The sequence below is a fragment of the Rhinoraja longicauda genome, chromosome 16 (genome assembly GCF_053455715.1).
Source record: "Rhinoraja longicauda isolate Sanriku21f chromosome 16, sRhiLon1.1, whole genome shotgun sequence".
Taxonomy (NCBI): Eukaryota; Metazoa; Chordata; class Chondrichthyes; order Rajiformes; family Arhynchobatidae; genus Rhinoraja; species Rhinoraja longicauda.
The window spans coordinates 2,717,656-2,736,310 of record NC_135968.1 but is presented as its reverse complement, the minus strand read 5'-3'; the positions used below and the strand labels follow the sequence as shown (position 1 = coordinate 2,736,310).

Here is an 18,655-nt window from a genome sequence, read left to right as displayed (position 1 = left end):
TCATTGAACCATACAGAATAGTGCAGGGCCTGGATAGAGTGGGCGTGGAGAGGACGTTTCCAGTAGTGGGAGAGTCTAGGACCCAGAGGTCACAGCCTCAGGATTAAAGGACGTTCCTTTAGTAAGAAGATGAGGAGGACTTTCTTTAGCCAGCGGCTGGTGAATGTGTGGAATTCATTAACACAGACAGATCAAGTCGATGGGTATCCCGAAGGCGGAGATTGACCGGTTTAGTATCTCGATCAGTTTAGTGTCGAGATACAAGCGCGGAAACAGGCCCTTCGGCCCACCGAGCCCGTGCCGACCGGCGATCACAGCGTACACTGGCATTATCCTGCACACACGAGGAACAATTTAAAATCTTTACCAAAGCCAATTAACCGACATACCTGCAGTATAAGAAAATAACTGCAGATGCTGGTACAAATCGAAGGTATTTATTCACAAAATGCTGGAGTAACTCAGCAGGTCAGGCAGCATCTCGGGAGAGAAGGAATGGGTAACGTTTCGGGTCGAGACCCTTCTGTCTGAAGAAGGGTCTCGACCCGAAACGTCGCCCATTCCTTCTCTCCCGAGATGCTGCCTGGCCTGTTGAGTTACTCCAGCATTTTGTGGACAAACCTGCATATCTTTGGAGGGCGGGAAGAAACCGGAGCACCCGGGGAAAACCCACTCAGGCCTGCGGGGAGAACGTACAAACTCTGTGCAGACGGCACCCGTGATCGGGATGGAACCCGGGTCTCTGGTGCTGTGACGCAGCGACCCCACCAGCTGTGCCCACCAGGTCACGGTTTATGGGGAGAAGGCACGGTGGCGCAGCGGTAGAGTTGCTGCCTCACAGCGCCTGAGATCCCGGTTCGCTCCCCACTGCGGGTGCTGTCTGTACGGAGTTTGCACGCTCTCCCCGTGACCTGCGTGGGTTTTCTCCGAGATCTCCGGTTTCCTCCCACGCTCCAAGGACGTGCGGGTTTGTAGGTTAATTGGCCTGGTATCAACGTAAATTGTCTGTGTAGGTTATCGTTAGTGCGCGGGGATCGCTGGCCGGCACGGACCCGTTGGGCCGAAGGGCCTGTTTCCCCGCACTGTATCTCGAAACTAGACTAAAGGCGGGAGAATGGGGTTGGGAGGGAAAGATAGATCAGCCATGATTGCATGGAGGAGTAGACTTGATGGGCCGAATGGCCTAATTCTGCTCCTAGAATTTTTGAATCGCGGTACGATCGTGGGTGACTGGGAGGTGTGAACCTGCCTTTCCACCCTGAGTTTGGACTCTCGATCTCCTAAGAAAGGTGCTGATTGTTAGGTTTGGGTCGACCTTTATCAGCCTTGTTGCATCTTGAAGCAGTATATTGCACACTCCCTGTGAATTCCACACTGCAGGGATGGGCAGTGAGGAAGGACTGAGACGAGGATTTGATTTATGATCGTAAGGCGTGGCTCGATAATGGTGAACAGCTTCGTTTTTGAGTACAGAAGATGGGAGTTCATGTTGCAGTTGTACAATAGACAATAGGTGCAAGAGGAGGCCGTTCGGCCCTTCGAGCCAGCACCGCCATTCAATGTGATCATGGCTCATCATTCTTAATCAGTACCCCGTTCCTGCCTTCTCCCCATACCCCCTGACTCCGCTATTCTTAAGAGCTCTATCGAGCTCTCTCTTGAATGCATTCAGAGAATTGGCCTCCATTGCCTTCTGAGGCGGAGAATTCCACAGGTTCACAACTCTCTGACTGAAAACGTTTTTCCTCATCTCAGTTCTAAATGGCCTACCCCTTATTCTTAAACTGTGGCCCCTTGTTCCCCCAACATTGGGAACATGTTTCCTGCCTCTAACGTGTCCAACCCCTTAATAATCTTATACGTTTCAATAAGGTCTCCTCTCATCCTTCTCAATTCCAGTGTATACAAGCCTAGTCGCTCCAGTCTTTCAACATATGACAGTCCCGCCATTCCGGGAATTAACCTAGTAAACCTACGCTGCACGCCCTCAATAGCAAGAATATCCTTCCTCAAATTTTGGAGACGAAAACTGCACACAGTACTCCAGGTGCGGTCTCACTAGGGCCCTGTACAACTGCAGAAGGACCTCTTTGCTCCTATACTCAACTCCTCTTATGAAGGGCAACATTCCATTGGCTTTGGCGAGACCGCATTTAGAGTATTCTGTTCAGTTCTGGGCACCACGTTTCTCGGAAAGATATTGACAAGCTTGAAAGGGTTCAGAGAAAATTTTGCAAGGATGTTGGCAGGACTAGAGGGTGTGAGCTCCAGGGAGAGGTTGAGCAGGCTGGGACTCTATTCCTTGGAGCGCAGGAGGATGAGGGGAGATCTTACAGAGGTGTATGAAATCATGAGAGGAATAAGTCGGGTAGATGCACAGAGTCTCTTGCCCAGAGTACGGGAATCAAGGGCCAGAGTCAAGTCAAATTTATTTGTATAGCACATTTAAAAACAACCCACGTTGACCAAAGTGCTGTACATCAGTTCAGGTACTAAGAACGAACAGACAAGGGCACACAAACATAACAGCACATACATAAACAGTTCACAGCGCCCCCTCAGAGGGCCTCAAACGCTAGGGAGTAGAAATAGGTTTTGAGCCTGGACTTAAAAGGAGTCGATGGAGGGGGCAGTTCTGATGGGGAGAGGGATGCTGTTCCACAGTCTAGGAGCTGCAACCGCGGTCACCCCTGAGCTTAAGCCTCGACCGCGGGATCGTCAGTAGCCCCAAGTCGGCCGACCTGAGGGACCTGGAGATAGAGCGTGGGTTGGATATGGGGGGGGGGCAAGCCCTTTTAGGTCTTTGTATGTGAATACAGAGGTTTAGGGTGAAGGGGAAAAGATTGATGATGTCGGCATGAATGTGGTCATAGACTGATGATATCAGTGGCCGATGAGGTCACAGGGTGGTGATGTCAGTGCTTGGTGAGGTCATATCCTGACGATGTCAGATGGCGGTCATGGACTGATGAGGCCAGTGAACGGTGAGGTCATAGGCTCATGAGGTCACAGACTGATGATGTAGGCGGCTGATGAGGTCACAGACTGATGATGTAGGAGGGTGATGATGACACAGACTGGTGATGAGGTCACAGACTGATGATGTAGGAGGGTGATAAGGTCATAGGCTGATGATGAGGTCACAGATCGATGAGGGCTCAGACTGATGATGTAGGAAGTTGATTAGGTCACAGGCTGATGATGTCACAGACTGGTGATGAGGTCACAGACCGATGAGGTCGCAGAGTGATGAGGTCACGGACTGATGAGGCCACAGGGTCCGGGGGCGGCCATTGTCTCAGAGACGGGGCGGGAACCAGGCAAGTGTCTTTCCCCCCCCCACCCCCACCCCCCCCAGGCCGAGGCTCACCCTGCCAGACCCCTGCCTGACCTCCCCACCCCAACCTCTGACCCCTGCCCTGTGACCCTGGCCTCCCTCCTTCTTGACCTGTGAGCCTGGCCTCCCTCCCCCTTGACCTGTGACTCCAGCCTCCCCCTCCCTCTGCGCCCCCCCCCCCCCCCCGGCCCCTAATGAGGGTCTAAGGTGCCTCTGGGGTGAGAGGGCTCTGGGGAGCTGGGGGAGCGACAGGGAGAGGCGTTGGTGAGGACGGTACAACGGTTTATTGGCCTGTCATTGTCACGTGCATCACGATGCTCTACAAATACAGTGTGATACAGGCAAATCACACAGTACCTGAGCACAGGGATCACGGGGAGAAGGCAGGAGAACGGTCATAAAGCAATCAGGATAATTGGGCCATTCGGCCCGTCAGGTCCATTCTGCCATTCAATCATGGCCGATGTATCTCCATGAGGCAGAGAATTCCACAGATTCACAACTCTCTGACTGAAAAAGTTTTTCCTCATCTCCGTTCCAAATGGCCTACCCCTTATTCTTAAACTGTGGCCCCTTGTTCTGGACTCCCCCATCATTGGGAACATGTTTCCTGCCTCTAACGTGTCCAACCCCTTAATAATCTTATACGTTTCGATAAGATCTCCTCTCATCCTTCTAAATTCCAGTGTATACAAGCTTAGTCGCTCCAGTCTTTCAACATACGACAGTCCCGCCATTCCGGGAATTAACCTGGTAAACGCTGCACGCCCTCAATAGCAAGAATATCCTTCCTCAAATTTGGAGACCAAAACTGCACACAGTACTCCAGGTGCGGTCTCACTAGGGCCCTGTACAACTGCAGAAGGACCTCTTTGCTCCTATACTGAAATACTCTTGTTATGAAGGCCAACATTCCATTGGCTTTCTTCACTACCTGCTGTACCTGCATGCTTCCTTTCAGTGACTAACACACTGGGACACCCAGATCTCGTTGTACGTCCCCTTTTCCTAACTTGACACCATTCAGATAATACTCTGCCTTCCTATTCGTACCGCCAAAGTGGATAACCTCACACTTATCCACATTAAACTGCATGGCAGTATCTCTAAACTGCACCATAACCTCCCAACTTCTGTACGTTCAGCATGTGGGCGCGGTTGGGAAATGGGCTGATTTATAGTTAATCCATTCTTGCTTTCTCCCCTCTCTCTCTCTCTCCCTCCTCCCCCTCTCTTCGCCCCATCTCTCTCTCCTCTCCCACTTTCTCTCCCCCTTATCTCTCTCCCCATCTCTCTTCCTCCCTCCCCACTCTCGGTCTTTTCCTCCCTCACCCTTTCCCCTATCTCCACCTTCCCCTCCCCGTCTCTCTTCCCACCTCTCTTCCCCTCTCTCCCTCCCCCTCTCTCTCCCTTGCAACCCCCGCTCTCCCTCTCCCCTCTCTCCTTCCTTCCTCGTCTATTTTCCGCACTCTCCCTCTCTCCCCATCTCTCGTTCTCTTTCACTGTCTCACCTCTCCCTCTCTCGCTCCCTCCCACCTCTCTCTCCATCCCTAACCATCTCTCTCCCACCTCCCCATCGCTCTCCACCCTCTCCATCACTCCCCTATCGTTTGTACTCCATCCCACCCCATCCCTCTTTCTCTTTGTTTGCCCCTCTCTCTCTATCCTCCCATCCCTTTCTCCACCTCCCTCCCTTCCCATCTCCCCCTACTATCTCTCATCCCCCCATCTCTCCACTCCCATCATATCCCTTTCTCCCCACATCTATCTCCCCCCCTCTATCTTTCCCATCCCTCCCCGTCTTTCCACCACATCTCTCTCTCCCTCCCTCCCCTCTCCCTTGCGATATCTCTCCATCTTTCTTGCACTGTCTGCCCTCTCTCTCCACCCCTCTCCCCATCCCCCACTCCCCTTTCCTCTTCCCCTCTCTCTCCCCCCTCTCTCTCCCCCCCTCTCTCTCCCCCTCTCTCTCCCCCCTCTCTCTCCCCCTCTCCCCCTCTCTCTCCCCCTCTCTCTCCCCCTCTCTCTCCCACTCTCTCTCCCCCCCTCTCTATCCCCCCCTCTCTATCCTCCCTCTCTCTCCCCCCTCTCTCTCCCCCCCTCTCTCTCCCCCTCTCTCTCCCCCTCTCTATCCCCCCCTCTCTCCCCCCTCTCATCCCCTCTCTCTCTCCCCCCATCCCCCCTATCTCCCCCGTCCCCTCTTTCTCCATCCTGTCCCCTCTTTCTCCCCCCATTCCCCCTTTCTCCCCCCTCTCCCCCTGTCCCCTCTTTCTCCCATCTTTGTCCCCACTTTCTCCCCCCTGTCCCCTCTTTCACCCCCCTTTCTCCCCCCTGTCCCCTCTTTCACCCCCCTTTCTCCCACCTGTCCCCTCTTTCTCCCCCCTGTCCCCTCTTTCTCCCCCCTCTCCGCCCTCTCCCCCCTTCTCTTCACCAGCCCGTGGACCGCACGCCCCGCACCCTTCCCCGGCCACTGGGCGATGAGCAGATTGGAGATCCCACCATGCCCGACCGAGCCGCGTACGCCAGCGTCCCTCTGGGAAAGGTTCTGCGGACGGGCAGAGAGGCCGCCGACCGGCCCCCCAGGACCCCGGAGCCCCCTGGAGGGGGAGGGGAGAGGATGCAGCTGAAGAAGGAGATCTCCCTGGTGAACGGCGTCTGCCTGATCATCGGCAACATGATTGGCTCGGGCATCTTCGTCTCGCCCAAGGGCGTGCTGATGCACAGCGGCTCGTACGGGCTGTCGCTGGTGGTGTGGGCGCTGGGCGGCATCTTCTCCATCTTCGGGGCGCTGTGCTACGCCGAGCTGGGCACCACCATCACCAAGTCGGGCGCCAGCTACGCCTACATCCTCGAGGCCTTCGGCGGCTTCCTGGCCTTCGTGCGGCTCTGGACCTCGCTGCTCATCATCGAGCCCACCAGCCAGGCCGTGATCGCCCTGACCCTGGCCAACTACATGCTGCAGCCCGCCTTCTCCACCTGCCCCCTGCCCTACACTGCCGCAAGGCTCCTGGCAGCCGCCAGCGTGGGTGAGGGGCCGCGCTGACGCGGGGGCGGGGGGGGCCGGAACAGGGGAGGGCGGAACGAGCGGTCAGTGGGGAGAAAGCAGGAACGGGGTTTGGATGATCAGCCATGAGAATAAAGGGGAGGCCAGAACCAGGGGCCACAGTTTAAGAATAAGGGGTCGGCCATTTAGAAATGAGATGAGGAAAAACTTTTTCAGTCAGAGAGTTGTAAATCTGTGGAATTCTCTGCCTCAGAAGGCAGTGGAGGCCAATTCTCTGAATGCATTCAAGAGAGAGCTCGATAGAGCTCTTAAGGATAGCGGAGTCAGGGGGTATGGGGAGAAGGCAGGAACGGGGTACCGATTGAGAATGATCAGCCATGATCACATTGAATGGTGGTGCTGGCTCGAAGGGCCGAATGGCCTCCTCCTGCACCTATTGTCTATTGCCTTTTGAAACTGAGGTGAGAAAAAACTACTTCACCCAGAGAATTGTGGATTTGTGGGATTCTCTGCCACAGAATTCACCGGATGAATTTAAAGGAGAGTTAGATAGAGCTTTAAAGGCCAGCGGAATCAAGGGGGTATGGGGAGAAGGCAGGCACGGGTTACTGATTGTGGATGATCAGCCATGATCAGCCATGTTGAAAGACTGGAGTGGCTTGGCTTGTACACACTGGAATTTAGAAGGATGAGAGGGGATCTTATCGAAACGTATAAGATTATTAAGGGGTTGGATACGTTAGAGGCAGGAAACATTTTCCCAATGTTGGGGGAGTCCAGAACAAGTGGTCACAGTTTAAGAATAAGGGGTAGGCCATTTAGAACTGAGATGAGGAAAAACCTTTTCAGTCAGAGAGTTGTGAATCTGTGGAATTCTCTGCCTCAGAGGGCAGTGGAGGCCAATTCTCTGAATGCGTTCAAGAGAGAGCTGGATAGAGCTCTTAAGGATAGCGGAGTCAGGGGGTATGGGGAGAAGGCAGGAACGGGGTACTGATTGAGAATGATCAGCCATGATCACATTGAATGGCGGTGCTGGACTCGAAGGGCCGAATGGCCTCCTCCTGCACCTATTGTCTATTGAGAGAGAGGAAGGTGGGACGGGGGGGGGGTCTGGAAGGAGGAAGCCTGACCCCTGCCCTCTGACCCCCGCCAGGCCTGCTGACCTTCACCAACTGTGCCCAAGTGAAGTGGGGGACGCGTGTACAAGATGTCTTCACCTACGCCAAGGTGCTGGCACTGATCGTGGTCATCATCGCCGGCCTGGTCAAGCTGGGCATGGGTAGGTGTGGGGGGGGCAGGGAAACCGCTCGATGGAGAACGCCCCCCCCCCTCAAAAACACCCCCTAGACTGACCCCCTCCCCCTCAAGCTGTGCGTGGGTGGTTGTGGAGGCCCAAACGCATCCCAACCCCCCCTCCACAAATAAACCCCCTCAAGCTGGAACCCCCTGAATATAACCCCCCCCCTGAAACACACCCCTCAATTGAGAAGCCCCCTCCAAACACCCCTCTATCGACACCCCCCCAAATACACCCCTCGACTGCTCCCCCTCAAAAACTTCCCCCCTCGAAACACCCTTTTTAAACACTCCCTCGTCTGACCCCCCCCCTTCAAAAATATTCTCCCCTTAAAAATACCCCCGTTACCGAGACCCCCACTCCCTAAACACCCCCTTAACTGACACCCCCCTCGACAAAACATTCCATTCAACTAACACCTCAAAAACACTCATCCCTGGAAAGCCCCCCCCTCAAAAACATCCCCTCTACTGTCCCACTCCTCTAAAGACCCCCGCCATCAAGATCCAAAACCTGTTCCGCCCCCTCCCCTCAAAAAACTCCCTCCCCCTAAACCCCCCCCCCCCTACTGAGCCCCTCCCTCAAAAAGGCCCCATGGTGAACCCATCCCACAAAAACACACCCCCCACCCCTTCTAAACACCCCCTCTAAAACACTGGTCTTCACTCCCACCCTCACTTGCTACCTCTCTCGCCCTCCCTCCCTCCCGCTCCCTCCCTCCCACTGCCCCTCTCTCCGTTCCTCTCACTGCCCCTCTCCCTCCCTCCCTCCCTCTCACTGTCTCTCCCACCCTCATCCTTTCTCCCTCCCTCCCTCCCTCCCTCTCCCACCCCCTTTTCCCTCTCTCGCTCCCCCTCCCTCCCTCTCACTGCCCCTCTCTACCTCCCCATCTCCCTCTTCTTCCCTCCCTCGCGCCCTCCCTCCCTCTCGCTGGCCCTCTCCCACCCTCATTCACATTCCCACCCTCCCTCTCCCACCCTTTCCCTCCGTCCCTCTCGCCCACCCACCTTCTCTCCCTCCTTCCCTCTCTCCCACCCACCTTCTCTCCCTCCCTCCCTCCCTCTCCCACCCTCTCCCTCCTTCCCTCTCTCCCACCCTTTCCCTCCTTCCCTCTCTCCCACCCACCTTCTCTCCCTCCCTCCCTCTCCCACCCTCTCCCTCCTTCCCTCTCTCCCACCCTTTCCCTCCTTCCCTCTCTCCCACCCACCTTCTCTCCCTCCCTCCCTCTCTCCCACCCACCTTCTCTACCTCCCTCCCTCCCTCTCCCACCCTCCTTCTCTCCCTCCCTCCCTCTCCCATCCTCATTCACTTTCCCTCCCTCCCTCCCCCACCCTCTCCCTCCGTCCCTCTCTCCCACCCACCTTCTTTCCCTCCTTCCCTCTCTCCCATCCACCTTCTCTCCCTCCCTCCCTCCCCCACCCTCTCCCTCCGCCCCTCTCTCCCACCCACCTTCTCTCCCTCCCTCCCTCCCTCCCTCCCCCACCCTCTCCCTCCGTTCCTCTCTCCCACCCACCTTCTTTCCCTCCTTCCATCTCTCCCACCCACCTTCTTTCCCTCCCTCCCTCCCCCCCACCCTCTCCCTCCCTCCCTCCCTCCCTCTCCCACCCTCTCCCTCCTTCCACCCACCTTCTCTCCCTCCCTCCCCCACCCTCTCCCTCCTTCCCTTTCTCCCTCCGTCCCTCTCTCCCACCCACCTTCTCTCCCTCCCTCCCTCCCCCACCCTCTCCCTCCTTCCCTCTCTCCCACCCACCTTCTGTCCCACCCTCTCCCTCCTTCCCTCTCTCCCACCCTCTCCCTCCGTCCCTCTCTCCCACCCACCTTCTCTCTCTCCCTCCCTCCCCCACCCTCTCCCTCCTTCCCTCTCTCCCACCCCCCCCCCCCTCTTTCTCTGGGCTTCCCTGCTACAGGAGAAACGCAGCACTTTGAGCACTCCTTCGAGGGGTCGTCGTGGAACCCGGGCAGCCTGGCGCTGGCCCTTTACTCTGCCCTCTTCTCCTACTCCGGCTGGGACACCCTCAACTTCGTCACCGAGGAGATCAAGAACCCCATTAGGTACGGGGGGCTCGGGGTTCAGAGGTCGCCGGTCAGGGGTGGGCACGGGACGGGACGGGACATCACCCTGCATCTGTCCCTGTCCCTGGGAGCGTGTGTGTGTGTGTGACGGGACATGGAAACATCTCAACATAGGCCATAGGTGCAGGAGGAGGCCATTCAGCCCTTCGAGGCAGCACCGCCATTCATTGTGATCATGGCCGATCACCGGGCGGCACGGTGGCGCAGCGGTAGAGTTGCTGCCTTGCGGCGAATGCAGCGCCGGAGATTCCGGTTCGATCCTGACTACGGGCGCCGTCTGTACGGAGTTTGTACGTTCTCCCCGTGACCTACTTGGGTTTTCTCCGAGATCTTCGGTTCCCTCCCACACTCCAAAGACGTACAGGTATGTAGGTTAATTGGCTGGGCAAATGTAAAACTTGTCCCTAGTGGGTGTAGGATAGTTTTAGTGTGCGGGGATCGCTGGGCGGTGCGGACCCGGTGGGCAGAAGGGCCTGTTTCTGCACTGTATCTCTAAATCTAAATCTAAAATCCACAATCAGTAACCCGTGCCTGCCTTCTCCCCATATCCCTTGATTCCACTAGCCCCTAGAGCTCTACTAACTCTCTTAAATCCATCCAGTGATGTGGCCTCCATTGCCCTCTGTGGCAGGGAATTCCACAAATTCACAACTCTCTGGGTGAAAAAGTTTCTTCTCACCTCAGTTTTAAATGGCCTCCCCCTTATTCTAAGACGGTGTGGCCCCTGGTTCTGGACTCGCCCAACATTGGGAACATTTTTTATGCATCTAGCTGGTCCAGTCCTTTTATAATTTTATACGTCTCTATAAGATCCCCTCTCATCCTTCCAAACTCCAGTCTTTCCAACCTTTCCTCATATGACAGCCCCACCATCTCAGGGATCAATCTCGTGAACCTACTCTGCACTGCCTCAATTACAAGGATGTCCTTCCTCAAATTAGGAGACCAAAACTGTACTCAATACTCCAGATGTGGCCTCACCAGGGCCCTATATACAACTGCAGAAGAACCTCTTTACTGCTATACTGAAATCCTCTCGTTATGAAGGCCAACATGCCACTGGCTTTCTTCACTGCCTGCTGTACCTGCACGCCAACTTTCAGTGACTGGTGTACAAGGACACCCAGGTCTCGCTCAGTGATGATCTTGGCTGATCATCCAGAATCTGTACCCCGTTCCTGCTTTCTCCCCACATCGCTTAATTCCGTTAGCCCTAAGAGCTACATCTAACTCTCTTGAAAACATTCAGTGAATTGGCCTCCACTGCCTTCTGTGGCAGGAAATTCCACAGATTCACAACTCTGTGGCTGAAAAGGTTTATCCTCATCTCGGTTCTAAATGGCCTACCCCATATTCTTAAACTGTGGCCCCTGGTTCTAGACTCCCCTAACATAGGAAACATTTTTCCTGCATCTATCCTGTCCAATCCCTTAAAAAATTTACATGTTTCTATAAGATCCCCTCTCATCCTTCTAAGTTCCTGTCAATATAATCCCACACTCCAAAGACGTACAGGTATGTAGGTTAATTGGCTGGGTAAATGTAAAAATTGTCCCTAGTGGGTGTAGGATAGTGTTAATGTGCGGGGATCGCTGGGCGGCACGGACTTGGTGGGCCGAAAAGGCCTGTTTCCGGCTGTATATATATGATATGATATATGATATGATAAGCCCAGTTGACCCATTCTTTCATCATATATCAGTCCCGCCATTCCGGGAATTAACCTGGTGAACCTACGCTGCACTCCCTCAATAGCAATAATGTCCTTCCTCAAATTAGGAGATCAAAACTGCACACAATACACCAGGTGCGGTCTTACCTGGGCCCTGTACAACTGCAGTAGGACCTCCTTGCTCCAAAACTCAAATCCTCTCGCAATGAAGGCCAACATGCCATTAGCTGCACCTGCACGCTTACTTTCAGAGACTGATGTACAAGGACACCCAGGTCTCATTGCACCTTCCCTTTTCCTAATCTGACACCATTCAGATAATAATCTGCGTCCTTGGCACCAAAGTGGATAACCTCACATTTATCCACATTTATTCTAGCTATTGAGGGCGTGCAGCGTAGGTTCACCAGGTTAATTCCCGGAATGGCGGGACTGTCAAAAGTTGAAAGACTGGAGCGACTAGGCTTGTACACACTGGAATTTAGAAGGATGAGAGGGGATCTTATCGAAACGTATAAGATTATTAAGGGGTTGGACACGTTAGAGGCAGGAAACATGTTCCCAATGTTGGGGGAGTCCAGAACAAGGGGCCACAGTTTAAGAATAAGGGGTAGGCCATTTAGAATGGAGATGAGGAAAAACTTTTTCAGTCAGAGAGTTGTGAATCTGTGGAATTCTCTGCCTCAGAAGGCAGTGGAGGCCAATTCTCGGGGTCAGGTGGTATGGGGAGAAGGCAGGAACGGGGTACTGATTGAGAATGATCAGCCATGATCACATTGAATGGTGGTGCTGGCTCGAAGGGCCGAATGGCCTCCTCCTGCACCTATTGTCTATTGTCTATCCACATCATCTGCCATGCATCTGCCCACTCACCCAACTTGTCCAAGTCACCCTGCAGTCTCAAAGCATCCTCCTCGCAACTCACAATGCCACCCAGCTTTGTGGCATCCGCAAACTTGGAGATGTTACACTTAGTTCCCTTGTCTAAATTGTTAATATATATTGTAAATAACGGGTCCCAGCACCGAGCCTTCCGGCACCCCACTAGTCACTGCCTGCCATTCTGAAAAGCACCCGTTAATTCCTACTCTTTGCTTCCTGTCTGCCAACCAGTTCTCTATCCATGTAAATACCCTACCCCCAATACCATGTGGTCAAATTTTGCACACTAATCTCTCGAGTTAAGACTTGTCAAGGCTTTTTGAAAGTCCAGATACACCACATTTTCTGGCTCTCCCTTATCCATTTGACTTGTTACATCCTCAAAAAAATCCAGAAGATTAGTCAAGCATGATTTCCCCTTCATAAATCCATGCTGACTTTGACCGATCCTGTCACTGCTTTCCAAATGCGCTGTTACATCTTCAAACCACCCCATCCCCGGGCACTTTCCTCTGCAATCGCAGGAGATGCAACACCTGTCCCTTTACCTCCCCCCTCAACTCCATCCAATGACCCAAACAGTCTTTCCAGGTGAGACAGAGGTTCACCTGCACCTCCTCCAACCTCATCTAGTGCAACCGCTGCTCTAGATGTCAACTTCTTTACATCGGCGAAACCAAACGCAGGCTCGGCGATCGTTTCGCTCAACACCTTCGCTCAGTCCGCCTTAACCAACCTGATCTCCCGGTGGCTGAGCACTTCATCTCCCCCTCCCACTCCCACTCCCAGTCTGACCTTTCTGTCATGGGCCTCCTCCAGTGCCATAGTGAGGCCCACCGGAAATTGGAGGAACAGCACCTCATATTTCGCTTGGGCAGCTTGCAGCCCAGCGGTATGAACATCGACTTCTCCAACTTTAGATAGTTCCTCTGTCCCTCTCTTCCCCTCCCCCTTCCCAGTTTTCCCTCTATCTTCCTGTCTCCACCTATATCCCTTCCTTTGTCCCCCCCGACATCAGTCTGAAGAAGGTTCTCGACCCGAAACGTCGCCCATTCCTTCTCTCCTGAGATGCTGCCTGACCTGCTGAGTTACTCCAGCATTTTGTGAATAAATACCTTCGATTTGTACCAGCATCTGCAGTTATTTTCTTACTTTACATCTTTAATAATCGATTCAAGCATCTTCCCCACTGCCAATGTCAGGGTAACTGGTCTATAATTCCCTGTTTTCTCTCTCCCTCCGTTCTTAAAAAGTGGGGTTACATTGGCCAGTCCAGAGGAACCGATCCAGAGTCTTATAGAACATTGGAAAATGATCACCACAATTTCTTGGGCCACCTCCTTGAGTACTCTGGGATGCAGACCATCAGGCCCTGGGGATTTATCTGCCTTCAGTCCCGACAGTTTATCCAACACAATTTTAACCAATGGAATGTTTTTAGATTTTAGATTTAGAGATACAGCGCAGAAACAGGCCCTTCGGCCCACCGAGTCCGCGCCGCCCAGCGATCCCCGCACATTAACACAATCCTCCACACACTAGGGACAATTTTTACATTTTACCCAGTCAATTAACCTACATACCTGTACGTCTTTGTAGTGTGGGAGGAAACCGAAGATCTCGGAGAAAACCCACGCAGGTCACGGGGAGAAAGTAAAAACTCCGTACAGACGGCGCCCGTAGTCAGGATCGAACCTGAGTCTCAGGCGCTGCATTCGCTGTAAAGCAGCAACTCTACTGCTGCGCTACCGTGCCGCCCGAGCAAAGAGGTCCTTCTGCAGTTGTACCGGGCCCTGGTGAGACCGCACCTGGAGTACTGTGTGCAGTTTTGGTCTCCAAATTTGAGGAAGGATATTCTTGCTATTGAGGGCGTGCAGCGTAGGTTTACTAAGTTAATTCCCGGCATGGCGGGACTGTCATATGTTGAAAGACTGGAGCGACTAGGCTTGTATACGCTGGAATTTAGAAGGATGAGAGGAGATCTTATCGAAACGTATACGATTATTAAGGGGTTGAACACGTTAGAGGCAGGAAACATGTTACCACTGTTGGGGGAGTCCAGAACCAGGGGCCACAGTTTAAGAATAAGGGGTAGGCCATTTAGAACTGAGATGAGGAAAAACTTTTTCAGTCAGAGAGTTGTGAATCTGTGGAATTCTCTGCCTCAGAAGGCAGTGGAGGCCAATTCTCTGAATGCATTCAAGAGAGAGCTAGATAGAGCTCTTAAGGATAGCGGAGTCAGGGGGTATGGGGAGAAGGCAGGAACGGGGTACTGATTGAGATGATCAGCCATGATCACATTGAATGGCGGTGCTGGCTCGAAGGGCCGAATGGCCTCCTCCTGCGCCTATTGTCTATTATCTATTGTCTAATGACGTGCGAATTTCCTTCAGTTCCTCCGTCACGCTGGATCCTCGGTCCCCTGGTATTTCTGGGAAATTCTGCGCGTGCGTGCATGCGTGCGTGCGTGCGTGTGACGGGACGGTGTGGAGGGAGCTTCGCCCCGCGTCTGACCTCTTCCATCTTTGACCCTAGGAACCTTCCCCTGTCCATTGGCATTTCCATGCCGATCGTGACTGTGATCTACATCCTCACCAATGTTGCCTACTACACCATCTTGGACTTCCATGAAATCATAGCCAGCGAGGCTGTTGCAGTGGTGAGTTCCCACACCCTGGTTACAATATATCCCTTTATTCGTCCCACTCCGGGGGAATTGACAGTGTTTCAGCAGCAGAGTGGAGAGCAAGAGATCATTCATTATAAATAAAAGTAAAGACAAGGAGAAATTGTCATCAGTTTACATCAGTAACTGTTACTGTTGACTCTTCTGCTGGGAGCAGTGCTGGTTGTGCGGTCTCACAGCAGCGGGGGCAACCCAGGACAGAGCCGGCCTTCCTGACCAGCTTGTCGAGTCTCTTCCCCTGAGATGCTGCTGCTCCAGCAGACCACTCCACAGAAAATGGCCGATGCAACCACCGTGTTGTAGAAGGTCCTTAGGAGTGTCCCCTGCACTCCAAAGGACCTGAGTCTCCTCAGCAGATAAAGTCTGCTCTGGGCCTTTCTGTATAGTGCATCGGTGTTTTCAGTCCAGTCCCAGTTTATTGTTGAGGTAAACACCCAGGTACTTAGAAGAATCCACCCTCCCGATGTCCATTCCCTGGATGTTCACCGGTGTCGGGGGGACCTGGCTGTGCCTGCAGAAATCTCCCACCATCTCCCTGGTTTTCCCCGTGTTGATCCGGAGGCAGTTCCGCTGGCACCAGTCCACAAACTCCTTGATCAGTTCTCTGCACGCCCTGTCATCGTCGCCTGTGATGATAACGATGTTGTAGGATATGACCCTGCCTCTCACCCGCTTCCCTTCCTCCCCTCACCCATCCCCGCCCCAGTTGTACAGGGCCCTAGTGAGACCGCACCTGGAATTACTGTGTGCAGTTTTGGTCTCCAAATTTGAGGAAGGATATTCTTGCTATTGAGGGCGTGCAGCGTAGGTTTACTAGGTTAATTCCCGGAATGGCGGGACTGTCATATGTTGAAAGACTGGAGCGGCTAGGCTTGTATACACTGGAATTTAGAAGGATGAGAGGAGATCTTCAAGTCAAGTCAAGTCAAGTTTATTTGTCACATACACATACACGATGTGCAGTGAAATGAAAGTGGCAATGCCTGCGGATTGTGCACAAAAAAGAATTACAGTTACAGCATAAAAATAAAGTTAATAAGTTACTATAGTGTAGACAAAAATGTAGTCTCTGGAGTTATAAAAGTTGACAGTCCTGATGGCCTGTGGGAAGAAACTCCGTCTCATCCTCTCCGTTTTCACAGCGTGACAGCGGAGGCGTTTGCCTGATTCAAGATTCAAGATTCAAGATTCAAGATAGCTTTATTTGTCATCCAATATTGGACGAAATTCAGTCACCCACAGTCCAACAATAAAAGCATTAAATAGGCATTCAAATTACACAACCCCAAAAACACACAAAAAAAGAAACATCCATCAAAGAAACATCCATCACAGTGAGTCTCCTCCAGTCCTCTCCTCACTGTGATGGAAGGCCACAATGTCTTTCCCTTCTCCTGCCGTCTTCTCCCGCGGCCAGGTTGTTGTGGTTGGAGGCCGTGCCGGACGGTCCGCAGCGGCCCAAGCCTAAGGCGAGTCGCAGCCGCTCCCGCAGCCTCCGACGACGACGGCCAGCTCCGCCGATGATAAGTCCGATCCGGGGCGGGCGAACACGCTGCTGCTGTTGCTGCACGTCGGGGCGGTCATGGCTCCCGACATTGAAGCCCCCGCCCAGCAGAGAAAAATCCCGCGGCATGTTTTATGTAGCATCGTAGCATCTGGAACAGTCCGTTACTGGGGTGGCAGGGGTCCCTCATGATCTTGCTTGCTCTGGATCTGCACCTCCTGATATATAGGTCCTGCAGGGGGATGAGTGTAGTTCCCATGGTGCGTTCTGCCGAACGCACTACTCTCTGCAGGGCCATCCTGTCCTGGGCAGAGCTGTTCCCAAACCAGACTGTAATGTTGCCGGACAGGATGCTCTCTACAGCCCCAGAGTAGAAGCAATGAAGGATCCTCAGAGACACTCTGAATTTCCTCAGATGTCTAAGGTGGTAAAGGCACTGCTTTGCCTTACCCACCAGTGCGCCAATGTGCGTTGCCCATGTCAGATCCTCTGTGATGATCCTCTGTGATGCGGACTCCCAAGTATTTAAAACTGCTCACCCTATCCACAGTAGACCCATTTATCTCCAGTGGCGTGTACGTCCTTGGATGTTTAGCCCTTCTGAAGTCCACAATCAGCTCCTTCGTTTTAGTGACATTGAAGAGGAAACGTATAAGATTATTAAGGGGTTGGACAAGTTAGAGGCAGGAAACATGTTCCCAATGTTGGGGGAGTCCAGAACAAGGGGCCACAGTTTAAGAATAAGGAGTAGGCCATTTAGAACTGAGATGAGGAAAAACCTTTTCAGTCAGAGAGTTGTAAATCTGTGGAATTCTCTGCCTCAGAAGGCAGTGGAGGCCAATTCTCTGAATGCATTCAAGAGAGAGCTAGATAGAGCTCTTATGGATAGCGGAGTCAGGGGGTATGGGGAGAAGGCAGGAACGGGGTTCTGATTGAGAATGATCAGCCATGATCACATTGAATGGCGGTGCGTACAGGCTCGAAGGGTCGAATGGCCTCCTCCTGCACCTATTGTCTATTGTTCTCCTACGATGGGTTTTCTCCGGGTGCTCCGGTTTCCTCCCGCACTCCAAAGACGCACAGGTTTGTCGGCTAATTGGCTGGGGTACATTGTAAATTGTCCCCAGTGTGTGTAGGGTAGTGTTGGTGTACGGGTATCGCTGGTCTGCGCGGAGTCGGTGGGCTGAAGGGCCTGTTTCCGCGCTGTATCTCTAAACTAAAGGAAAGAAGTCCTTTCTCATCTCCTTTGTAAAGCTGCGTCCTTTTATTCTGAGGCCGTGGCCTCTGGTCCGGGACTCTCCCTCCGTCCAGGCCAGGTGTGGGACGTTTATCTTGGCATCGGCACAGGCATTGTGGGCCGAAGGGCCAGTTTTTGGGCTCCTGTCGCCTCTCTCGACAAGGCCCCAGCCGCCCTTTCCAACGCTCATAAGGAATAGTAGAATTAGGCCATTTGGCCCATCTAGTCTACTCCATCATTCAATCATGGCTGATCTATCTCTCCCTCCTAACCCCGTTCTCCTGCCTTCTCCCCATAACCCCTGACATCCGCACTAATGAAGAATCCATCTGCAGTATCTGTGCCTTAATAATATCCATTGACTTGGCAAAGAATTACACAGATTCACCACCCTCTGACTGAAAACATTTCTCCTCGCCTCCTTTCTAAAAGAGCGCCCCTTAATTCTGAGGCTGTGACCTCTAGTCCGAGACTCTCCCACTAGTGGAAGCATCCTCCCCACATCCACTCTATCCAGGCCTTTCACTGTTCTGTCTGTTTCAATGAGGCCCCCCCCCCCCTCGTTCTTCTAAACTCTTTGTTCCCGGAGGGTCCTCCCATCCGAAATCCTGACCTCCCTCCCCTGTTTTTCTGCAGACATTTGCCGACCAGATCTTCGGGGTATTTAACTGGACTATAATGGTAGCCGTGGCCCTGTCCTGCTTTGGAGGCCTCAACGCCTCCATCTTGGCAGCCTCCAGGTAGGCCCCGTTTCCACGGCAACCGGCCTACCTCGCCTCGGGAGCGCGGGAGGGTTACTCGGGATGGAGGGTCGGCTGTGGGAGTTTGGGGGGAGGGGGAGGGGGAGGGGGCGTTGTAGGGATCCAGGGAACGTCAGTGGGATTGGAGGGAAGAGACGGGACTGGTGGGAAGTTGAAAGCCAGAACTTCGGAAACACTGGAAACCATCTTCCAGAGGAAAATC

General features: G+C 53.3%; 1 protein-coding gene across 3 annotated transcripts in view; it reads left to right on the top strand.

Annotated features, from left to right (window-relative positions):
* LOC144601069 (Y+L amino acid transporter 1-like) overlaps nucleotides 1-18,436 on the top strand; it is a 33,872-nt gene extending 15,436 nt beyond the window's left edge. For all 3 annotated transcript variants that reach the window (XM_078412998.1, XM_078412999.1, XM_078413000.1), the window contains exons 2-6: nucleotides 5,772-6,363; nucleotides 7,495-7,620; nucleotides 9,546-9,690; nucleotides 14,801-14,924; nucleotides 18,329-18,436. In XM_078412998.1, the coding sequence (XP_078269124.1) occupies nucleotides 5,772-6,363; nucleotides 7,495-7,620; nucleotides 9,546-9,690; nucleotides 14,801-14,924; nucleotides 18,329-18,436 (1,095 nt within the window). The remainder of the gene's footprint in view (nucleotides 1-5,771; nucleotides 6,364-7,494; nucleotides 7,621-9,545; nucleotides 9,691-14,800; nucleotides 14,925-18,328) is intronic.
* The last annotated feature ends 219 nt before the right edge of the window (nucleotides 18,437-18,655 follow it).